This window comes from Neolamprologus multifasciatus, chromosome 22 (genome assembly GCF_963576455.1).
Source record: "Neolamprologus multifasciatus chromosome 22, fNeoMul1.2, whole genome shotgun sequence".
In the NCBI taxonomy this organism is placed as follows: Eukaryota; Metazoa; Chordata; class Actinopteri; order Cichliformes; family Cichlidae; genus Neolamprologus; species Neolamprologus multifasciatus.
In genome coordinates, this window is record NC_140459.1 from 25698772 (window position 1) to 25718825 (window position 20054).

Sequence of the window (20054 nt, forward strand, 5' to 3'; positions counted from 1 at the left end):
TGGTTCATTTGTGCTGTCAGACGCTCGTGGAGTGCAGTCAGCTTCTTTAGCCAGTAGACGTGAACCATGTCGGGGCCTGGTGCTGTCCAAATCTTCATACTAGAGACCCTTGCTTGGATGTCTGCCACTGTGATGGTTACTGGACCCTGTTCAGGGAGGTTGCTATGGTCTGCCCTCAGATCCGCTAGCCACTGAGCATTGCGTTATGGGTTGCGTCCTTCTCCCATATGCTCTTCCAGTATTGCTCCGTCTCCAGCCTTGGTGGTGCCGTTCTCGTATTGTTCCCTTGCCACTGAGAGTACACCTTGTGGTACAGCTGGTTTATTCTCCTGCCTTCTATCTCTCTGGTGTACCTCCTCAAGCAGCTGGCCAAGGCTGTGAGTCTTTGCTTGGCAGTTTCCAAGGCCTCAGGTATGGACAGCTTGCTGTATTTGTTATGCACCTTCTTTGTCGCACCTTTCTGCAACTCTGATAGTTGGCTAACCTCCTTCCATGCTACTTTGATCTTGCCCTTATAACAAAATGTGCACAAAAATGTGAGGGCTGTACTAATTTTTGTGACATACTGTATCAGATTGATTGTACATATTTAAATTAGAAATCAGTTATGTGCAAACCCTAATAATAAGAGAGAAAAGTGTAGGACCAACAAGGAAAATTATCGATAGTATGTTCAAATCTAAACAATAAGTATTAAAAAATTTGCAGACAAAATGTTTTACATTAAACTCTTTGTTAAATTGAGTCAAAGTAACTGGGTAATTGCTAAATATCAATTAACTGGTATGAAATTATAAGCTGTAAATGCAACCAAGACAGAACAACCACAGAAAACTGCTTAACCACTGCAAATAGCAGAATAGAAAAGGTTGGTCTTCATAGATAATTCAGAGACACTCCACAATATAACACAGTACAACACACAAAACATGTGATCAGTATTTTAAATTGGCGGTAAATATCTAATTAATTGTTATGAAAAATTGTTATGTTCTTTGTGCCTCAGTGGACAATGCCTGGGAAACAAGTCAGCAATCAATATACAGTTTAAAATTCAGTGTATTCTAATTGGCAACATGTCTTTGCAAACAATTCAAAACAGTACAATGGGACACTGATCTCTGCAGTGTACACAAACTGGCTTGGAAACAGCCTCCACAGCAAGTCTCCACTGCACATAAAGCAGTAAATTATTTTGATAATTAATGTTTACTCAATGTGATGGTGACAAATTGCATTAAATAAATAAATACTGCAAATTTACTAATAGTCTTGTTAACCTTAATAAATCACTTTTTAAGTATACACTCACTTCATGGGCATATGTTGCTAGTGCTGTGTTGGCCCCTATTTTGCCTTGAGAACTCCCTTAATTCCTCATGGCATAGATTCGGCAAGGTGCTGGAAAGATTCCTCAGAGACACAGGTCCATATTGATATCATAGCATCGCGCAATTGCTGTAGTTATGTTGGCTGCATATGAGGTGACTCTACTGTTCCACCACAAACTCAAAGTTGTTCTGATGGATTGAGAACTGATGATTGCAGAGGCCATTTGAATGGAATGAAGTTACTTTTGTTATGTTCCAGAAGCCAGTTTAAGATGACTGGAACTTGTGACAAGGTACATTATCACCCTGGAAGCACCCATCAGAAGATGTGTACACTGTAGTAACAAAGTGATGGACACGGTCAGCAACAATACTCAGGTAGGTTGTGGTATTTAAAAGATGCGCAAAGCTTCGATTATACTAAAGCCTTGATTATACTCCACTGCAGACATAGAAAGCTGGACTTACCTGATGACCAAATAATCATTCCTGTTAGACTGCCATCTGGAGTGCATGCTCAGTTGGTACACTGCAATGTAAATTCTTGGTGGACAAGTCTGGTCTGTGCAGTCAAAAAAAAAAATGGCCAGATACATGGACGTCCGCACATCCAAGCAGAGTTATGGATGCTGAAAGTATAGTTGAGGCTTAAGAGGTTCAAAATGTCCCAAGAAAATATTTCCCACGCCATTACACCATCACTACCAGCTTTAACCATTGATACAAGGCAGGATCAGTCCATGTTTTCATGTTACCAAATTCTAACCCAACCATCCGAATGTTGCAGCAGAAATTTAAAGTTATCAGGACTGGCAACATTTTACAATTCCCTGTTATCTAATTTGATGAGGATGTGTGAATTATGGCCAATGTTTCCTGTTTTAGCTCACTGTTGTGTAGCCCATATGGTTTAATGTTCAATGTGTTTTGCATTATGAAATACATTTCTATATACTTTGTAACAAGTAGTTATTGGAGTTATTGTTGTCATTCTATCAGCTTGAAGTAGTTTGACCATACTCCTCTGACTGCTGACATCAACAATGCATTTTTTCCCAATTAACTGCTGTTTACTGAATATTTTCACTTTTTTTGAACCACTCTCTGTAAGCCCTAAAGATGGTTGCACAGGAAAAACCCAATACATCAGCAGTTTCTCAAATATTCAGTCCAGTCCATCTGACATCAAAAAACAAGTCACTTAAATAAGAATTTTCCATTATTCTAAGGCTTGGATTGAATTTCAGTAGCTCATCTTGACCATGTCTATATTTCTAAAGGCTTGGAGTTGCTGCAATGTGACTGGCTGATCAGATATTTCCATTAACACGCAAATGATCTGGTGTACCCAATAAAGTGACCTGTAATTGGATATATTTGAGGTAATAATCTATTACACACAAGTGTTTTTTATTTGTTACATCAGATTTTTTCCCCCATTGTTGAACTAGTCTTAGAATGGTTTTTAATTAGCATTTTAACTAATGATTCTTCTTTTCTGAAGCAAAATTGGTTGGAAGGCTCTTAAGATGCTCATGAGTTTCTTAAGCAAAGCAGGAAGCGGAGCAGCAGGAAGATATGAAGTAGGAGAAATATTCTTGTAAGTTAATAAAACATGACAGATTTTGAAAGGATAATGATTACGGCTGACCTTATTTGAGATACCCGGTAATATTGCTATATGGAAGAAATTAAAGTGGACATGGAAAAATTCAGCAGTGCAGCAAAAATAAAGGTGCGTCAACCTTCTACGAAACAAAGTAGTATAGATTTTTATATTTTTTTTCACCACAGACCCTAGTTTTACAGCAGATTCAGTATGACTTAATACTTTTAGTGAAGAAATTTTGTCTAATATTCCCACACTCAAATTTGTCAGCAGAAGAAATATCCCTTTCAGGTATAAGTACACAGTTGTAGGAATCACAACTTTAAAATTAAAGGTCATACATAGCCACGTAGTTTTGACTAGACATCTGTTTAGGTCACACATGAAGGTTAAGCAAAGAAAACACACAGTAATTAGTGATCTTCAGTGTGATATACATTTTCACTTTGCACAGAGCAAGGTTGCTTGCCCCTTCTTCTACTCTTTATGTTATGTAATTACTGCTTGTATACCATAAAAATATATATATTTCTTTCTTGGTGCAAAATTGCTCAGGAACGGATGGAAGTCACAAAAAATAGCAAACTAAACCTTGATATCCACCATCATAGAATAAGTGTGACTATATACATGGAGCACTAAAGAGAGTACAGAGTTGGAGTTTGTGTTGAGGCTAGCCTAGAGAAATGTGAACAGCTAGTCTGACTATGTTGGACAACAAAATACAACTGAAAGCACATTTTAAATCCAATATTTTGGGCTTTGGGCAAATCAGAGTAGCTGTTAGACATTAAGAATGTGAAACAAGAAGACACAGGTCAGCTCTCTTTCAGTAGAAACATGACCTCCTGGTCTTGGAGAAAAAAATCTAAATGGTTTTAAAATCCATGTATCTGTTCTGCCCTAATTATGTTACTGGCTGTATTTATTTTATTTCAACCACATTTAATTGAACCTGAGAGCAATAGCATGACAATGAAGCTAATTCTGGTTAAGCTAACCTGGGCTAACCTGGGCAATATTTTGACAGAAGTTCAGTGATACATGTGGGGCGAACTAAATATTACAGCACTGTGCAAAAATCTTTAGCTATCTCTCATTTTGAGTCTGGAGTCTCGAGGAGGCCAGTCCATGATGACTGATAGTCTCCCATTGTGTGTTATGCTAGCTAGGTATGGTTTTACTATATTTCCAGTGAGTTTTGGATCATTTTCATGCTGACAACTTAAGTTGTTGCCCATCACATTCTTTCCAGATGGTATTGCGTGGTGAATCAAACTCTGATGGTACTTCTCTATGCTCATAATTCCATCAGTTTTGGAAAGATGTTTGGAAAGACAGAACTGACTGAAATACAACTCCAAACCATGCTAAGACATGCCAAGTTATCGGCTAACAGCTCTTTGACAGTAACCTATTGTATTGTATATTTAATATAATATTTGTGATGAAAACATTGGTCATTTCTTTTCCCGCATAATGAAAAGGTTCCTTAAAAACATACAACAGAACACCATGCAGCTGCATCAACACATTAGCAGACCACAAGGTAAAGCTAGCAGCAGACACGTAAGCCCTGTTATATGTTTCCATAAAACACTACCCCCCCAAAAAATACAGTCATATCAGACTGACCTGCCTCCCTGCCTGCTGCTTCTGTTACATCTCTAATAGGAGGAAATGGCTTGTGGTGAGGAGAGGATCCAGCCCTTCTGTGGGAGTTTAATTCAATCACAGCGCTGGTCAAAAATGAATTAAAACTCTCATTAAGCCCCCCTCCTGTGTTCCAGAGACTAAGCTGGCTGCTAAGGCTCACAAGTATGATTTGGGTGTTACACAGAAGCATCAGTCAGCTCTGGAGCTATCTGTCTGTGAGTCAGCCATCAGTCACTAAGTCCATCATTTTTGTTATTTTAATTTGCAGCACTCACCCACACAGTGCACCCAATGAACCTAGTTGTGGATGATCCAAACAAGCTGTGGACATCTTGTTGTTCAACCTGAGTGAGTCACAGTGTGGCAAAATTGAGACTTCATATCTCACTGAGCATAATGAAGATTATACACCACGATTCACACCACAAGATCGTTGACCTTTCCGCAGCACACTGTAACTAACCACTTTGCACTCTGGTCATTTATTGTATAAAGTCTCGTTCTGTGTCAGTAGGAGAAGGGGGAGCTGGTGTGCTGTAACCTCAACTCTGCCTCGAGCCATTTATGTGTTTCTGCTCCAAGACCAATTGAGCTTTGCTTTGTTGCTTCTGTGAAACATCCATTATCACTGGATTCACACTGATACACTGTTACGTCTATTGTCAGGACACCATAGCTTATTCTATTATTGAACAATGATTGTGCTGTACTTATTCTGGTGTAGTGTGCACTTAAAAGAATGAATGCGGTGTGAACAAATTTGTTTTCACATAAATTGTGCAAGACATTGAGATTCTCAGCTACTTAAAATATGCACAATGCAAGGGGGCTCCAAGCAAGATGATATAAGGCAGATAGATGCCTGGTGTGTGTGAGGGGGAGTGGGGATGCCATCTTTTCCCTCTCCGCCCATTAACCATGAAACATGAGCTCCCCCTGCTGATCCAAAAATACAAACAGTGTTGCCTTCAAGGGCCAATGATTTAAAACAACAACAAAAAAGAACAAAAAGGTCATTGTAAATCTGAGGAATTGGACTTAATAAACATAAATACATTTTTTAATCGCACAAAAAAACGACAAAAAAGTGGTTCTACAGACAATGTGATTAAAAATTATTCTGACTGGCCTCTCAGAAATAAAGTCTCCACTTTATTAATTAATTTGCATCAGGTAGGTTTTTTGTCTCTTTTTCTTTTTTATTTAAGTATCAGCATTTTTCTATGATAATAGGTGTTTGTCTTTTGTCAGCTAGTCAGATTCCTCTGTGCTGAACTGCATACAGGGACGCATACAGGCTTTTATTTGGTCAACCTCGTGGAAACCAAAAACCCCCCGAAGGCCGCAGTAGTTTCCGAGGCGTACCTGAAGGTAACATATCGTTGTCGTAAGCGTGTTGAATGACGTAGAACAGCCCTCAGTCGTGCTTCATACACGTGTGGGGCTAGTTTGTGGATAGATAGGATTTTAGAGAATCACAGTACCAAAATTCGAAATTTCGAAAGGTCCTGCTAACTGTTTGCGTCGCTGACGATCCTTTTACAGAGGAGTCTTTGGTTGCGGAATATTTCGGTGAGTTGAAATCTGATAGAGATACAGAGGTTGTGGTTGGCTAGGTATAAAATTATGTCAAGGTAAACGAATACGTCTCGCTTCCGGTAAGAATAAAACAAAATAAAATTCTACTCGGAATATCTTCTTAATATTATTGTAGAAATGATTGGTTATATTACAGCTCACATTCTCGTAACAAGAAACATAGGGCTTAGTTTAGACTTGGTTGGCAACGTTTAGAAATTTGAGAATATAAATTGTTATGTGCGCGTTTTTAAATACCCAACTTCGCTTTTATTTTGAAAGCCTTGTTGGGTATCGTAACAATTTGGCAGGCTTGATAGAAATGGAACATTAGCCACCCTTTGTAGTTAAAGAAACTAACGAAATTGGTACCTTGTTTAGCAAATCTTATGCATCTCCTTTGTCTATTTTAGATCCTAATGACCGCCTTGGTTTGCTGTAGCTGAAAATAACTCCCGTAACGATGTTGACCATTAGCTAAAAGCTAGTTGTACCGGCTGGTTTTGTTAAATTTGCAACTGTGCCGCGCGGGTCTGCTCGTGCTTCCTGAGAGCCATGCTTCATGTATAAAAAACAAAACCCCCGAAGTTTTTCAGGGTCGTAATACAACACAGTGTGTTTTTAGACATACTTTGAAACACATTTAGTTGTCGACCTTCGAGCCTATGTAACGTTACTTTTATTTTTACTTAAGTTCTATTTACCTGGAAACAACAAAATTAGTGTGGGGGTCCATTTTTTTGTACAAGGAGGAGGACATACGTGGTCTGGTCTGTTAACTTTACTGAGTTTTTCTTTGCTGAATACTGATTTGTTCATATTTAGCTTTCCTGTTAAACATCTGCACATCATACGTATATTGCAATGTAACCCAGGTCAATAGGCAGCATGATAATGGCCGCAAAACTTCACCAAATTCCAAAGCTTTTAACTACTTCATTCTTTAGCAAGTTGGCCTTTCCTTCATTCCAGTATTTTTTTAATACACAATCAAGTTGAGTCTGCTATGAAAATGAAGAAAATGTTTTAAAAAAGTTCTTATTTTTAGTAATGTATCTTGTTTTGATCAGCCACATGTCCCACATGGTTAAAGTTTACCTAAAAAGACAAAAACTTTTTTTTCCCACTGAATTATTAGAACACAGACACACAACTGGTCTTTTACATCAAAAACATTAAAATGGTACCATTGGATTATTCACTGTCATATATCCCACTGTATTAAGACTCAAGTTGAGGAAGAAAACAAAAAGGATTTTGCCATTAACTTGCAATATGGAAGTGACATCAGTTATTTCCATCCATTTTTCTCTGCATGTGGTATGTAATGTAAATAGTGCTCCAGCGACTCCCAGTGGAGTCATTTGTTTACAATGGGGTTACAATTATAATACACCAGCTACTAGCATCCCAGACTTTGCTGCCTGGTTGCACTTTACGTGTGATTGATGATTTTGCTATACCAATAATTTTTCAATACAACATTGTTATATAGCATAAAAATTTGTACTGGTGTCATCGCAGACAATATGATACAACACAGCCCTAGGATGAAGGTAGCAATTTGCTTCACTTTATTTGATATGCTAAAGTTATTCTACAAAGAAGCCACACAGACACGCACGCACACAAGTGAAGACACTCAGTGATTTTTTTTGTTTTTGGTCATAGACTGAACAAAGTAGAATTTGGCTTGGCCACATGATAACTCTTTAAGGGAAACAAGATTGTAGTCACTCATGCTCAAATGTAATGGCTAACCGCAACTAGAGGTTGAAGCCAATATTTGCTAATACGCTACATTGTTATAATCATATCTTATCTTTGTTTTTGTCCGGCAATTCTGGTATTTCATCTTATCGCATGATATGATAATAGCCTATCTAGGGACCTTTACTTTGATAAGGTCTTAAGAGGAACAATAGTCAGTGAATGCATCAATAAGACCAAAGTGCCTGGAGGAAATTGAACAGCAACAACAACTGAACAAATATGTTATCAACAAACAAAGAATTATTAATTCACATTTAACGTGGGCCAATAAGTTACTGCGGGTAAGCTTCTGAAAATGACTATTTTAAATGTCTGACTAGTTATTAGTGGTTTACTGTTGCTTTCTAATCACTCATTTACCTCCAGGTACCAGAGCAACAATGATGAAGTACATCCTAGTAACTGGAGGAGTCATCTCAGGTATCGGCAAAGGCATCATTGCAAGCAGTGTGGGCACGATCCTCAAGTCATGTGGCCTGCACGTGACTGCAATTAAGATTGACCCTTACATCAACATAGATGCAGGCACTTTTTCGCCCTATGAGCACGGTACGTCAGCGGAGATATTCAGTATAAATGAACATGTGCAGGCTTGTCATCTAAATGTTTACCCCTCACTCTGTCCAGGTGAAGTATTTGTGCTGGATGATGGGGGTGAGGTTGATTTGGATCTGGGGAATTATGAACGCTTCCTCGACATCCGGCTGACAAGAGACAACAACCTAACCACGGGCAAGATCTACCAGTCAGTCATCAACAAGGAGAGGAGGGGAGACTACTTGGGCAAGACTGTGCAGGGTATGCAACGGTCAGGTCATTTAGAGAAGGATGGTAATGTCAAAGAGGAGTCATTAACCGAACACGCATTTTATGCTTTGCTCTTTTCCAGTGGTGCCACACATCACAGATGCAATCCAGGAATGGGTTATGAAACAGGCACAAGTACCAGTTGATGATGACGATATAGAACCTCAAGTGTGTGTAATTGAGGTAGGCTGGCTGCTCGAATGAAGTATGATTACATGAAAAAAGCATTTTTTTTCTATGCTGATTTGATTTCTTAATCCTAAAAACAGGTTTCTTTTCAATAACATGTATTATTACATTTGCATAATTACACGTTAGAATGGCCACCACGCCATTCTAACGTGTAATTATGCAAATGTAATGCTAGCTAGCCAGGTAGGATAACCCGTGAAATACAGTGGCTTGCAAAAGTATTCGGCCCCCTTGAACTTTCCCACATTTTGTCACATTACAGCCACAAACATGAATCAATTTTATTGGAATTCCACGTGAAAGATCAATACAAAGTGGTGTACACGTGAGAAGTGGAACGAAAATCATTCATGATTCCAAACACTTTTTACAAATAAATAACTGCAAAGTGGGGTGTGCGTAATTATTCAGCCCCCTGAGTCAATACTTTGTAGAACCACCTTTTGCTGCAATTCCAGCTGCCAGTCTTTTAGGGTTTGTCTCTACCAGCTTTGCACATCTAGAGACTGAAATCCTTGCCCATTCTTCTTTGCAAAACAGCTCCAGCTCAGTCAGATTAGATGGACAGCGTTTGTGAACAGCAGTTTTCAGATCTTGCCACAGATTCTCGATTGGATTTAGATCTGGACTTTGACTGGGCCATTCTAACACATGGATGTGTTTTGTTTTAAACCATCCCATTGTTGTCCTGGCTTTATGTTCAGGGTCGTTGTCCTGGCTTTATGTTCAGGGTCGTTGTCCTGCTGGAAGGTGAACCTCCGCCCCAGTCTCAAGTCTTTTGCAGACTCCAAGAGGTTTTCTTCCAAGTTTGCCCTGTATTTGGCTATTTTGACAGCTTCCCCGTCCCTGCTGAAGAGAAGCACCTCCAGAGCATGATGCTGCCACCACCATATTTGACAGTGGGGATGGTGTGTTTAGAGCGATGTGCAGTGTTAGTTTTCCGCCACACATAGCGTTTTGCATTTTGGCCCAAAAGTTCCATTTTGGTCTCATCTGACCAGAGCACCTTCTTCCACATGTTTGCTGTGTCCCCCACATGGCTTGTGGTAAACTGCAAATGGGACTTCTTCTGGTTTTCTGTTAACAATGGCTTTCTTCTTGCCACTCTTCCAAGGCCAACTTTGTGCAGTGCACGACTAATAGTTGTCCTATGGACAGATTCCCCCACCTGAGCTGTAGATCTCTGCAGCTCATCCAGAGTCACCATGGGCCTCTTGGCTGCATTTCTGATCAGCGCTCTCCTTGTTCGGCCTGTGAGTTTAGGTGGACAACCTTGTCTTGGTAGGTTTACAGTTGTGCCATACTCCTTCCATTTCTGAATGATCGCTTGAACAGTGCTCCGTGGGACGTTCAAGGCTTGGGAAATCTTTTTGTAGCCTAAGCCTGCTTTAAATTTCTCAGTAACTTTATCCCTGACCTGTCTGGTGTGTTCTTTGGACTTCATGTTGTTGTTCCCAATATTCTCCTAGACAACCTCTGAGGCTGTCACAGAGCAGCTGTATTTGTACTGACATTAGATTACACACAGGTGCACTCTATTTAGTCATTAGCACTCATCAGGGAATGTCTATGGGCAACTGACTGCACTCAAACCAAAGGGGGCTGAATAATTACGCACACCCCACTTTTCAGTTATTTATTTGTAAAGAATGTTTGGAATCATGAATGATTTTCGTTCCACTTCTCACGTGTACACCACTTTGTATTGATCTTTCACGTGGAATTCCAATAAAATTGATTCATGTTTGTGGCTGTAATGTGACAAAATGTGGGAACGTTCAAGGGGGCCGAATACTTTTGCAAGCCACTGTATGCACAATCTGATATCCCCATGTTACAAGAAGTTACCTGATGCTATTGAAAAAAAATCACAATCAGACCAACATGAGTAACCTAAATTTGGCTAGGAGCAACTGACCAATCAAACATGATTGGTCAGTTGCAATGTTGTTCCTGGACCAACATTATTGTCATAATGCAGGAACACCACCTAAATGAGGGTATCAGATAGACCCTGAAATACACTGGCTGTATTTCTGCAACATCATGTCTCCAGCACAGTTGCGTTCTTTCCTCGGTCTGGTTTTAAAAGGACTCCCAAGAATCTTTCAGAAGAAGCTCTGTCTTACTCGGCGTGTGGTCTTGTATTTTGAAAAATGACTGAATTTTCTGTACTGTTGTGCCTGACTTCCTGCCCTTTTTATTTGCTCCGTGCAGCTTGAGGTGGCATCTGTTAAAAAGACAAAACAAAAGAAAACCTATTTTAAATTATGCTGAGTGGAAAGCCTCTTCTGGGACGCCGCCGTAGATCTGGTGGAGTCACAAGCATTGTTTTGAGTGTGTGCGCAATCATTTCTGGACCACTTCAGTATAAAACCACCACAACAACATCCAGTGTATTTTAGGGTTAACAGCTGGGAAGACCTCGTCTGCTACAGAACGTCCAAAAAGTCTGCATCAATCAGACTTTATGGTGCTTGGTGTTCGTTTACATTGTTTGGCTATACAGAGGGATGGATTGTGGGAATACGACTTGCTCAGGTGGTTGGTTGGTTGGTTGGGGGGGGGGGGGGGGGGGGGTGTTCAAATAGTTACACAATCTCCCTCCGTATATCTCTGAGCTTCTGTGCTGGAATGTAAATAAAATGGCAGTAAAAACTGACATAATACATTCGTGTCTTCAGCCCAGCTACAACAGCTCCAGCCAAATGTGCCAGGTTTCAAAACTCGAGAGGTGCACGACATATGCATCAGGGGGCACACTGTGAGCATAAAAAACCACCCTCACTATTCAGTATTGAAAGCAAATTATAGTCCACACCATCGGTCTGCGGGAGGGAAAACTCATGAGTGTGGTAGGATAATCTGCTCTGTTATAGTGTCTCACTTGGTACATTTTCAGGAGTGTGGTATGCCATAAAGTGTAATATCAATAGGCTGTTAAGGGCTGAATAACTGTTATTGATCACCAGAGATTCCCTGTATTTTGATTAAATGTCATTAGAGTCTAGCTTTAATATTGTGTAATCCCCCCCACCCCCCTCCTCCTTGATGGTCACTGCCAGTGTTTGTGTGTTTGTAGCTGGGAGGGACTGTTGGAGACATAGAGAGCATGCCATTCATCGAGGCCTTCAGGCAGTTCCAGTTTAAAGTGAAGAGGGAGAATTTCTGTAACATTCATGTCAGTTTGATACCACAGGTAAGACAGCCATACTTTATATCTCACCTCACAATTAACAAACACGTGAAACTGCTGCATACCTGAATGTGGCTTTAATGCAAATATGCACTCTTATTCAGCCCTGTTCAAAAAAAGGTGAGTATTTAGTAAGAAAAATACTGAAACTTGTGCCCAGATTTTTGTTCTGCTTTAATGAGGTGTTGCTTAGATACTTCTAAAACTAGCTTTTAGAGGGTGATTGTTGTAGACTGTCTCATTATGTACCGGTTTGTTGTTTGCATGGTTGTGTCCAGCCCAGCGCAACAGGAGAGCAAAAGACCAAACCGACACAGAACAGTGTGAGAGAGCTGAGAGGCCTAGGCTTGTCTCCTGATCTGGTGAGTGAGTTGCTATTACATAAACATGTTTGATGCCTCATTTGCATTTAAATTACATTTCTGAATTAAAATGGATTTTTGAGTGGCATGTTTTACATGTTGAAACTCAGATGTTTTATGTGCAAAACATTCTTTGACTCTTAATTCATAATTTCACTATAGGCAACCAGGGATTAAGTGCCATGAAAGTATTTGCCCTCTTTTCTGATTATCTGGGGTTTTTTTGTTTTGTTTTTTCCATATTTGACACACTTCAGGTGCCTGAACTTTAAATGCTGCTCCAATCTGCTTCTTCAAATGAAAAATGGATTAACCATTTATTACCGCTGTATGGAAAAATTGTGCAAACTCTTTGTACAGTCACCATCAACCAACCACGGACCCTTAACTGTGATTAGTAATTGGAGTGCTAGCATTCTGATAATATTGCAAGCAGTTTTGTATTTGTACATGATGTATTTGCACTAAAACATGACCCCTTTAAAGGATGAAGCAAGACTATTAGATCACTGGTATAGTGGGGTGATGCGTTCATGCTGGTACTCTGCATTGATGATATGATGGTTTTAACTTCCTGGGAAGCTTTGCTGAAACAGAATGGACATGATCCTGCTGAAACATTAAATCAAGTAAAAATTAAAGCCTCCTTGGCTACAAGTCACAGTACAAAAAAAGAGAAATTTAGTCAGAATGGAGATGAAGGCCATTGCCAGCTTGCATATAATCAGGACTGTAAGATGAAGAAAGGTGCTCACACAGATTTCTATAAATTTAAAAAGAGAAGTCATGCAAGAGGACACATGTTTTCTTACTTGAACCCAGCCTCATGTGTGCTACATGTGGCAAAGTTCAAATTTGGACAAACTTGGAATCGGATCTTTAAAGGTTTTTCTGTTTGTTTGTTTGTCACTGGCAGATCATGTGCCGCTGTACGACTGCGCTGGAGAACTCTGTCAAGGAAAAGATCTCAATGTTCTGCCACGTGGAGCCTCAGCAGGTAGGTGAAACACCTGTCAGGCTCGATTAAGCCATAAAGCTCTCTCCATAAACATCTAAAATGGATGACCTGTCTTCTTCCAGGTCATCTGTGTGCACGATGTGTCATCTATCTACAGAGTGCCATTACTGCTGGAAGATCAGGGTGTGGTGAGCTACTTGAGCAGGAGACTGAATATGCCAATAGAGACCAGACCAAGGAAGATGCTGACTAAATGGAAGGAGATGTCTGACAGGTGAGTGAGCACCTTTGTGGGTTGAACCTTTCCCATGAGAAGTCATTGTCCTCCAGAGAAGACCGAGAAATAAATGGATGCCCATGTTTTTCCTCACAGGTCAGACAGACTGCTAGAGCACTGCTCTATCGCACTGGTGGGGAAGTACACAAAGTTCTCAGACTCCTATGCTTCTGTTATAAAGGCTCTCGAACACTCTGCACTCGCCATCAGCCACAAGTTGGAGGTTAAGGTATGTACACAGAATCATAGTCTTTAGCTCAAATGATCTAGACATGGTTCAAAGTGAAGCCAGCTCCTCCTAGATTTAGTGCTTCCTCATTGTATTCCATGGCTATGACAGTCTTTGCAGTACCCTGAAGTTTAAAGGTATTATGGCTCTAGAGTAGGGGAAAGTGTTGATAGTTATGATTAGTGATTAAATAGTTGATTTTAGTTTGGGATTTTTTGTTTGGTTGTGTTTGTTTTTGGGAGGGGGGGGGGGGGTGTTTTAAACAACTTGACTTGTGCCTTTAGACCAATCATGTAAGCTGTGAACATCTCCTCTTCTCAGTATATAGACTCTGCTAATTTGGAGCCAAGCACTCTGCAGGAGGACCCAGTGAAATACCACGAAGCGTGGCAGAAACTCTGCAGCTCTGAGTGAGTGCCCTGTTGGAGTACAATGTCCTGTCTCACTAGATAATCTAGCCTGAATATTAAAATGGGACTTTTATCAACATGACAATGTTTCACTGTCCTCAGTGGCATCCTGGTTCCTGGAGGTTTTGGTGTGAGGGGAACTGAAGGAAAGATTCATGCCATCAACTGGGCCAGGAAACAGAAAAAACCCTTCCTCGGTACAAGAGTTTCTGCGGATCACATTACATGTTTTATTATCTTACTCCATATTTAATGTCAGTAAGTAGCAGCATCAGAAACACTACTTGACTGGTGTTCATATTTCTGCAGGTGTGTGTCTTGGAATGCAGTTGGCTGTATGCGAGTTTGCCAGGAACGTGCTCGGCTGGACAGGTAATGTTTTTGATATTATCTTCACAGTAAAGAAGAAGAAACAAAGCAGGAAAACGCTGCATTGTGCTAAATGTTATTTACATTACCTTTTAATGTGAATGCCGAGTGATGTAGGTAATTAATAAATGACTGAAATTTCATAGATGAAAAGTGTATATTGTTCCATGTATACAATAATTTTGGATGGATAGGTAATGAACATAGGATCTATGTTAGGTTTCATCATTGAGAATGTTTGTGGGTACGTATAGGTAGATCCAAAGAGGACCATTATAATCTGATTGTGTGTCCTTGTGTGTGGAGGAATAAAAAAGAACCACATTGCCTTCTTCGTTTTTCAGTCAAAAGTCCCGATTTTCCTGCAATACCCTCGATCTCAATTGTTAAGGTTCGCCTGGAATTGGGGGAAAAAAAATTTCTTATGTCATACTATTTTTGTGGGAAATTGCAGCGCCAGTTGTGCCTGGAAATGTATTTGGGGGGGAACAAGTACTTGTTTCTTTAGCAGCTTAACTAGCAAAGGTTCAGATGTCTGTTCCCACTGTGCATCAGTCCAGTTCTTGTACTTTTAGTTTTGTAAAGGCGGTTCCTATAATACTTAAACCTAACCTTCTGATCTTCAAAAACATTACTTCTAACTTCAATAAATTAATAAACTCACGCCATAAACACTGGTTCCAGCCAGTGTCCGCCTTCTTGTCAACTTTGCAGCAGCCGTAATGCTAATATTGAACCTTGAAAATACAGAAGATAGTCTGTCAAAACAACGTGTTTGATACAGCATAGTTATTTGAGAGAGGTGTGGGAATGGGAGCTTTCTTCAAAGCATAGTCAGTTTTCAGCTTGAAATGCCTCTCCTACTCACAAAAGGTGGGCACTGGTGGCTGACTGTTGATTAAAATAACTAATGGCAGATTGTTCCGTTTCATACTTAGATGCCAACTCGACTGAATTTGACCCGGAAACAAAGCATCCTGTGGTAAGTTTTATGCATTGCACAAACAACCTGACTCCTGCATGCACTGTAACTGTATATTAAAATCCATCCTTTCATTTTAATCTTTGCAGGTGATTGATATGCCAGAACACAACCCCGGACAGATGGGTGGCACCATGAGGCTTGGGAAAAGACGGACCATTTTCAAAACCACCAACAGCACACTGCGTAAGAAAAGCTTTTAGTTCAACCTGGACCAGCCGGTGATGAACTGTTGCTCTGTGCTTACAGCTCTTCTGTATTCCAGGAAAGCTCTATGGAGATGCAGAGTATGTGGATGAAAGGCACAGACATCGATTTGAGGTAATGCTGAACTAATATTTCATCATCACTAAGTGTTCAGTGAAGAAACAGGAAATTGGATAGAGTTAGTGGGGGACAGACGTATAAGCAAAGGGCCGATCCAGGGTTGAACCCAAAGCACCGCATTTAATCTTTTGGCATATGGTCACCTGCTCAACCTGTGATCCAAATGTATACCTCGTTTTTGTGAACAGGTCAACCCTGAGCTTAAGAGCCACTTTGATGAGAACGGCTTCCGCTTCGTAGGTCAGGATGTGGAAGGAGAGAGGATGGAGGTCATTGAGCTTGATGGTACAGAAAAGCAAACAGAATTATTTTCAGTTTTAATATATCAACCTTTTCTGTGAAACCTTCAACAGACTCTGTTTAAAATTGTTTTCTCCTCTTCCAGATCACCCCTATTTTGTTGGTGTGCAGTACCATCCCGAGTTCACTTCACGCCCCATCAAGCCATCACCCCCCTACCTTGGTTTGTTGCTTGCTGCTGCTGGAAAGCTGCAGAGCTACTTACAGAAAGGCTGCCGTCTATCTCCACGGTAAATAGTGTATGTCTCAGTTTACTCATGTTCTAAAGGTATGCATACTAATTGAGACTGCTTCTGTGCCACACAGGGACACATACAGCGATCGGAGCGGCAGCAGCACACCAGACTCTGAGATATCAGAACTGAAACTTCCTTCACTCTCCAATGAATGACCCATCTGTGGAAGATATTTTAACACATTTTTTAATTAAGTGTCCTACCATCAGTTGTCTCAAGTGTTGGAAAACTGTACTGTTCACACAGATAGGGCTGGCATTTCCTAGAGTAAAGAAGTGACTACAGGCAGCTGCAGATTAAGTTATGGGACTTTCAGCTCTAGAGTAAACTACGCTCATGAAACAAACCACTGAAAACCGTAGTGTTTAAATAAAATTTAAACTATTAATATTCATTTTTGCTCTTCCTATAAATGTTACAGAACACAGAACTATGAATTTGAGTGGTTAACTTCAGTTGTCACTCATTTCTACAACAGCACTTTAGAAACTGGTTTAACATGGGAGTTATGGGTTTCCCGATTATCCATCTTGTAAGTTTAATTCATTAACGATCATATCTGAAGTTTAGCTTCACGTCTTCACATTTATTGCAACAGGTCAGCAATAATTGGGACTATAGTCTACCTATTTTGCTATTTGTACAACTCCAAGTCTTGAGGTTTCCAATTAGGTGACCTACTGCAGGCATACAGCATGGTGTGATTAGTTTTCTACTCCAGCTTCCTCATTGACTTTCACAGGGTTTGTCACCTGTGGCATACTGTTGTAAAGAAACTTATTTTTGTTTCTGATGCCACTCTACCACCACAGTACTGTTGTGGCCTTAATGTAAATAAATGTGCTACAAACGGTTTGTAGCATAGTTCAATGTCTCCATTCTTTTGATCATGTTACAGACAAGTTTCCAGAGGTAGTCAAGTCAGCTTTATTACAATCTGCAATCGTCACACAGGGTTCATTTTCTTAGGTTCAGCCCTTAACCTCCTAGGACCTGGCGTCCACATATGTGGATGTCACATTTTGGCTTATTTAGACTAAAATACTCAATTTTGTGCTACAAGGGCCTGATATCCACTTATGAGGACATTGTACTGCTACTATTACTGCTGCTATTGAGATTTTATATGAATATCCTCATATGTGGGTCTTTTTTTTGGAAACAAATTAGGTTGAAAAATAAAATAAAAAAAATCTGGCAATTCTTTGTTTTTACATTCATCAGGTCCCAATCGGCCCAAATATCAAAGAGAAATTAAAAATGCATGCCACGGTAGAGTTCAGGTCTTAGGAGGTTAAAGAGCCAGGTCAACTGATTCATGCATTTCACAGCTGCAAGAACGCTCCGATCCAAGTTGGTTTTCTTCAGTAGTGTTTGTACCTAGCTGGAAAGTTGGCAGCATTCTCTCATGGAAATGTCACGACACTCCCAACGTAGCACCATACCTGAAAAATAAACACCTCAGGTTAGCCAAATTCAGAAACTTTTTGTAAACATTCTCATTATGCGCTGATCTCAGTCCCATATCCGCAAGCTTCATCCAGAAGTCAACAATGTATTAAGGTCATCATAGATCAAAATAACCACTGACCAATTTCAGCATCAACATACCTGTAAATTACAGATGTGAATGCACTTCGTTACAGCTCTGCAACACCAAGAGGTCAAGCGGATAGACGCCTAAAGTTCAATTAAAAAAAAAAAAGTGAGATCACAAGTTGCATGTTAGCTTAGTCTATTTTTCTAGCAGACGTCTGTAGGACAGCTGAGTGGCTGCTGATGGCACAGAGTGGCCACAGCAGTCAAAGACCACCCTGTTTTCTTGCATGCACTTGGAGAGCATGGCGCTACAAACAAGCACCGACCCTTAGGATAGCATGCTAGAACAGGGACATAAGTGGCCTTTAAAAAAAAAATAAAAAAAAATTACAAAACATAGAAGTAAAAGGTGAACTCTTACCTGAATGAGCAGTTTTCATTTACAAACGACAGGTCTCCATTCACCTAACAAGAAAATTTGGTCAGTCGTTTTGCCCCAACAAACATTGATTAAAGTCAGTCAATCCCATCAAGTTTTAATAAATGTGGCTCAGGAAGAATAAGTCTCAATCAAGACTAGATCAGTGAGGGCAAGTTTGTCATCACAGCCAGGATTGTCTGAAATATTTTGAAGAGTTACCTGCATGTTGTGTTCTCATTTGATGGTTTTGGCCTTGCACCTTTGGTGTCGCCCAGTACCTGTTGGAAGACAAGGCAAATCACTTACATTTCTTTGAAAGTTTGCATTTAATCCTGGGATAAGTCACTGATCAATGTCCTTCCCCTAAATGTTGCTGTAGCAGTCATTTTCAAAACCGAACAGCGACCGTCGGTGAAAGTCTTCATGTCGGCTTCCTTTTGACCGTTCACTGCTACATGGGAGCATGAACGGCTTCGATAGGAGCCTTTTCACGATGGGACAACTAGTTTTAATTTAAAGACTCACCTGCATTCTGCATATTGGGAAACAAGGTTGAACTGCCATTTCAAATAGACCCTAGAGACAAAATAAAGAAGATTAAAGATTAGTTGTGTTGAAAACAGTTGCCTGTGCCATCACCTTTCATAACAAACTGCATCTAGTCTAATTTTGATTCTAAGGGTAGTTTAAGTTTGTTACAATGACATCAATGCTATTAACGTCAGAGGCCTTAAAGGCTAATGTTTATTAAAATGAGCTAGCATTAACATATTGAGCCAAACTACAATTATTAAACAAATCCTAAAACAATATATTGCATAATGACATATATAATACATAAGTATGTAACAACTGCATGCGTTTAAATAAATGGCTTTGATTTTACCACCTAATCTGATTTCCATGCCACCCTAAGAATTTCTCAAGATCCACCCCTGGCCACGTGGTACAAACCCATTAGCGTCCAAGCTAAGTTATCAGCAAGCTAAGCTATAGCTAACCCTTAGCATGGCCACTAAAGCCTAGGTACATCTACTGTCGAGTTCCCAATGATATGACAAGTCAGCAAGAAGTGTTGATTATAAAAACAAGACTATACTACATATCCCAAAATATTAACTACTCAAGCATTATGGCTGTAGATACAAGCTAACGTAAGGTCGTTCACTCACTTACGCTAAAAGCGCTATATTAATGTTATAACTAAATAATGAGTTCTGTGTCAAGATGGACTGGATTTAAAAGCTGCGCATAATTAATTTAAATACCTGGACACATAACCTTAATAATCGACAACACCAGCATAAAGCTTACCATAGCTCTTTCTTGGGGACTTCCGCTCACATGGAAGACTACAGGAGGAAGAGAGAAAGCGGCAAGGCCCGCTGTTCTTATATACTCACTCTGACTCACACTGATGTCCGGCAGCGGCGCGCTGATTGGCGCGCATTACTCACGCGGACCGGTTGAATAGTGGGATATGTAGTATCACACTCCTCCTT

General features: G+C 40.1%; 1 protein-coding gene, 1 long non-coding RNA gene and 3 other non-coding genes across 6 annotated transcripts; 1 reads left to right on the forward strand and 4 right to left on the reverse strand.

The window, feature by feature from the left end:
- The first annotated feature begins 6011 nt into the window (after positions 1-6011).
- On the forward strand, positions 6012-16980 carry ctps1a (CTP synthase 1a). Of its 2 annotated transcripts, none has more exons than XM_085148386.1 (18): positions 6012-6168; positions 8314-8496; positions 8575-8745; positions 8837-8937; positions 12029-12145; positions 12421-12504; positions 13421-13501; positions 13585-13736; positions 13836-13968; positions 14290-14378; positions 14481-14575; positions 14688-14750; positions 15686-15729; positions 15819-15915; positions 15995-16050; positions 16245-16341; positions 16442-16586; positions 16663-16980. In XM_085148386.1, exons 2-18 carry the CDS (start codon positions 8328-8330, stop codon positions 16745-16747), a joined length of 1779 nt encoding a protein of 592 aa, XP_085004512.1. In that variant the 5' UTR covers positions 6012-6168; positions 8314-8327; the 3' UTR covers positions 16748-16980. The 2 variants fall into 2 exon arrangements, with proteins under 2 accessions (XP_085004512.1, XP_085004514.1); XM_085148388.1 differs by lacking the exon at positions 6012-6168 and adding an exon at positions 8099-8228.
- A 523-nt stretch (positions 16981-17503) lies between these two features.
- LOC146493611 (uncharacterized) lies at positions 17504-19998 on the reverse strand. The gene is made up of 6 exons (XR_014871903.1): positions 19867-19998; positions 19078-19128; positions 18772-18830; positions 18553-18596; positions 18204-18272; positions 17504-18037 (listed from the first exon to the last, which is right to left on the reverse strand). It is a non-coding gene; the product is annotated as an uncharacterized LOC146493611 (long non-coding RNA).
- Positions 18100-18171, reverse strand: LOC146493612 (small nucleolar RNA SNORD99). Its single transcript, XR_014872157.1, has one exon. It is a non-coding gene; the product is annotated as a small nucleolar RNA SNORD99 (small nucleolar RNA).
- On the reverse strand, positions 18345-18475 carry LOC146493613 (small nucleolar RNA SNORA44). Its single transcript, XR_014872159.1, has one exon. It is a non-coding gene; the product is annotated as a small nucleolar RNA SNORA44 (small nucleolar RNA).
- Positions 18903-19040, reverse strand: LOC146493614 (small nucleolar RNA SNORA16B/SNORA16A family). Its single transcript, XR_014872153.1, has one exon. It is a non-coding gene; the product is annotated as a small nucleolar RNA SNORA16B/SNORA16A family (small nucleolar RNA).
- Positions 19999-20054: the final 56 nt, after the last annotated feature.

Bases quoted from the DNA above. Each gene is read 5' to 3' on its own strand.
- ctps1a (XM_085148386.1), top strand. From the start codon at position 8,328: ATGATGAAGTACATCCTAGTAACTGGAGGAGTCATCTCAGGTATCGGC. The intron at 15,730-15,818 runs GTAAGTTTTATG...TAATCTTTGCAG, and splicing joins CGGAAACAAAGCATCCTGTG to GTGATTGATATGCCAGAACA. The intron at 16,587-16,662 runs GTAAATAGTGTA...TGTGCCACACAG, and splicing joins GGCTGCCGTCTATCTCCACG to GGACACATACAGCGATCGGA.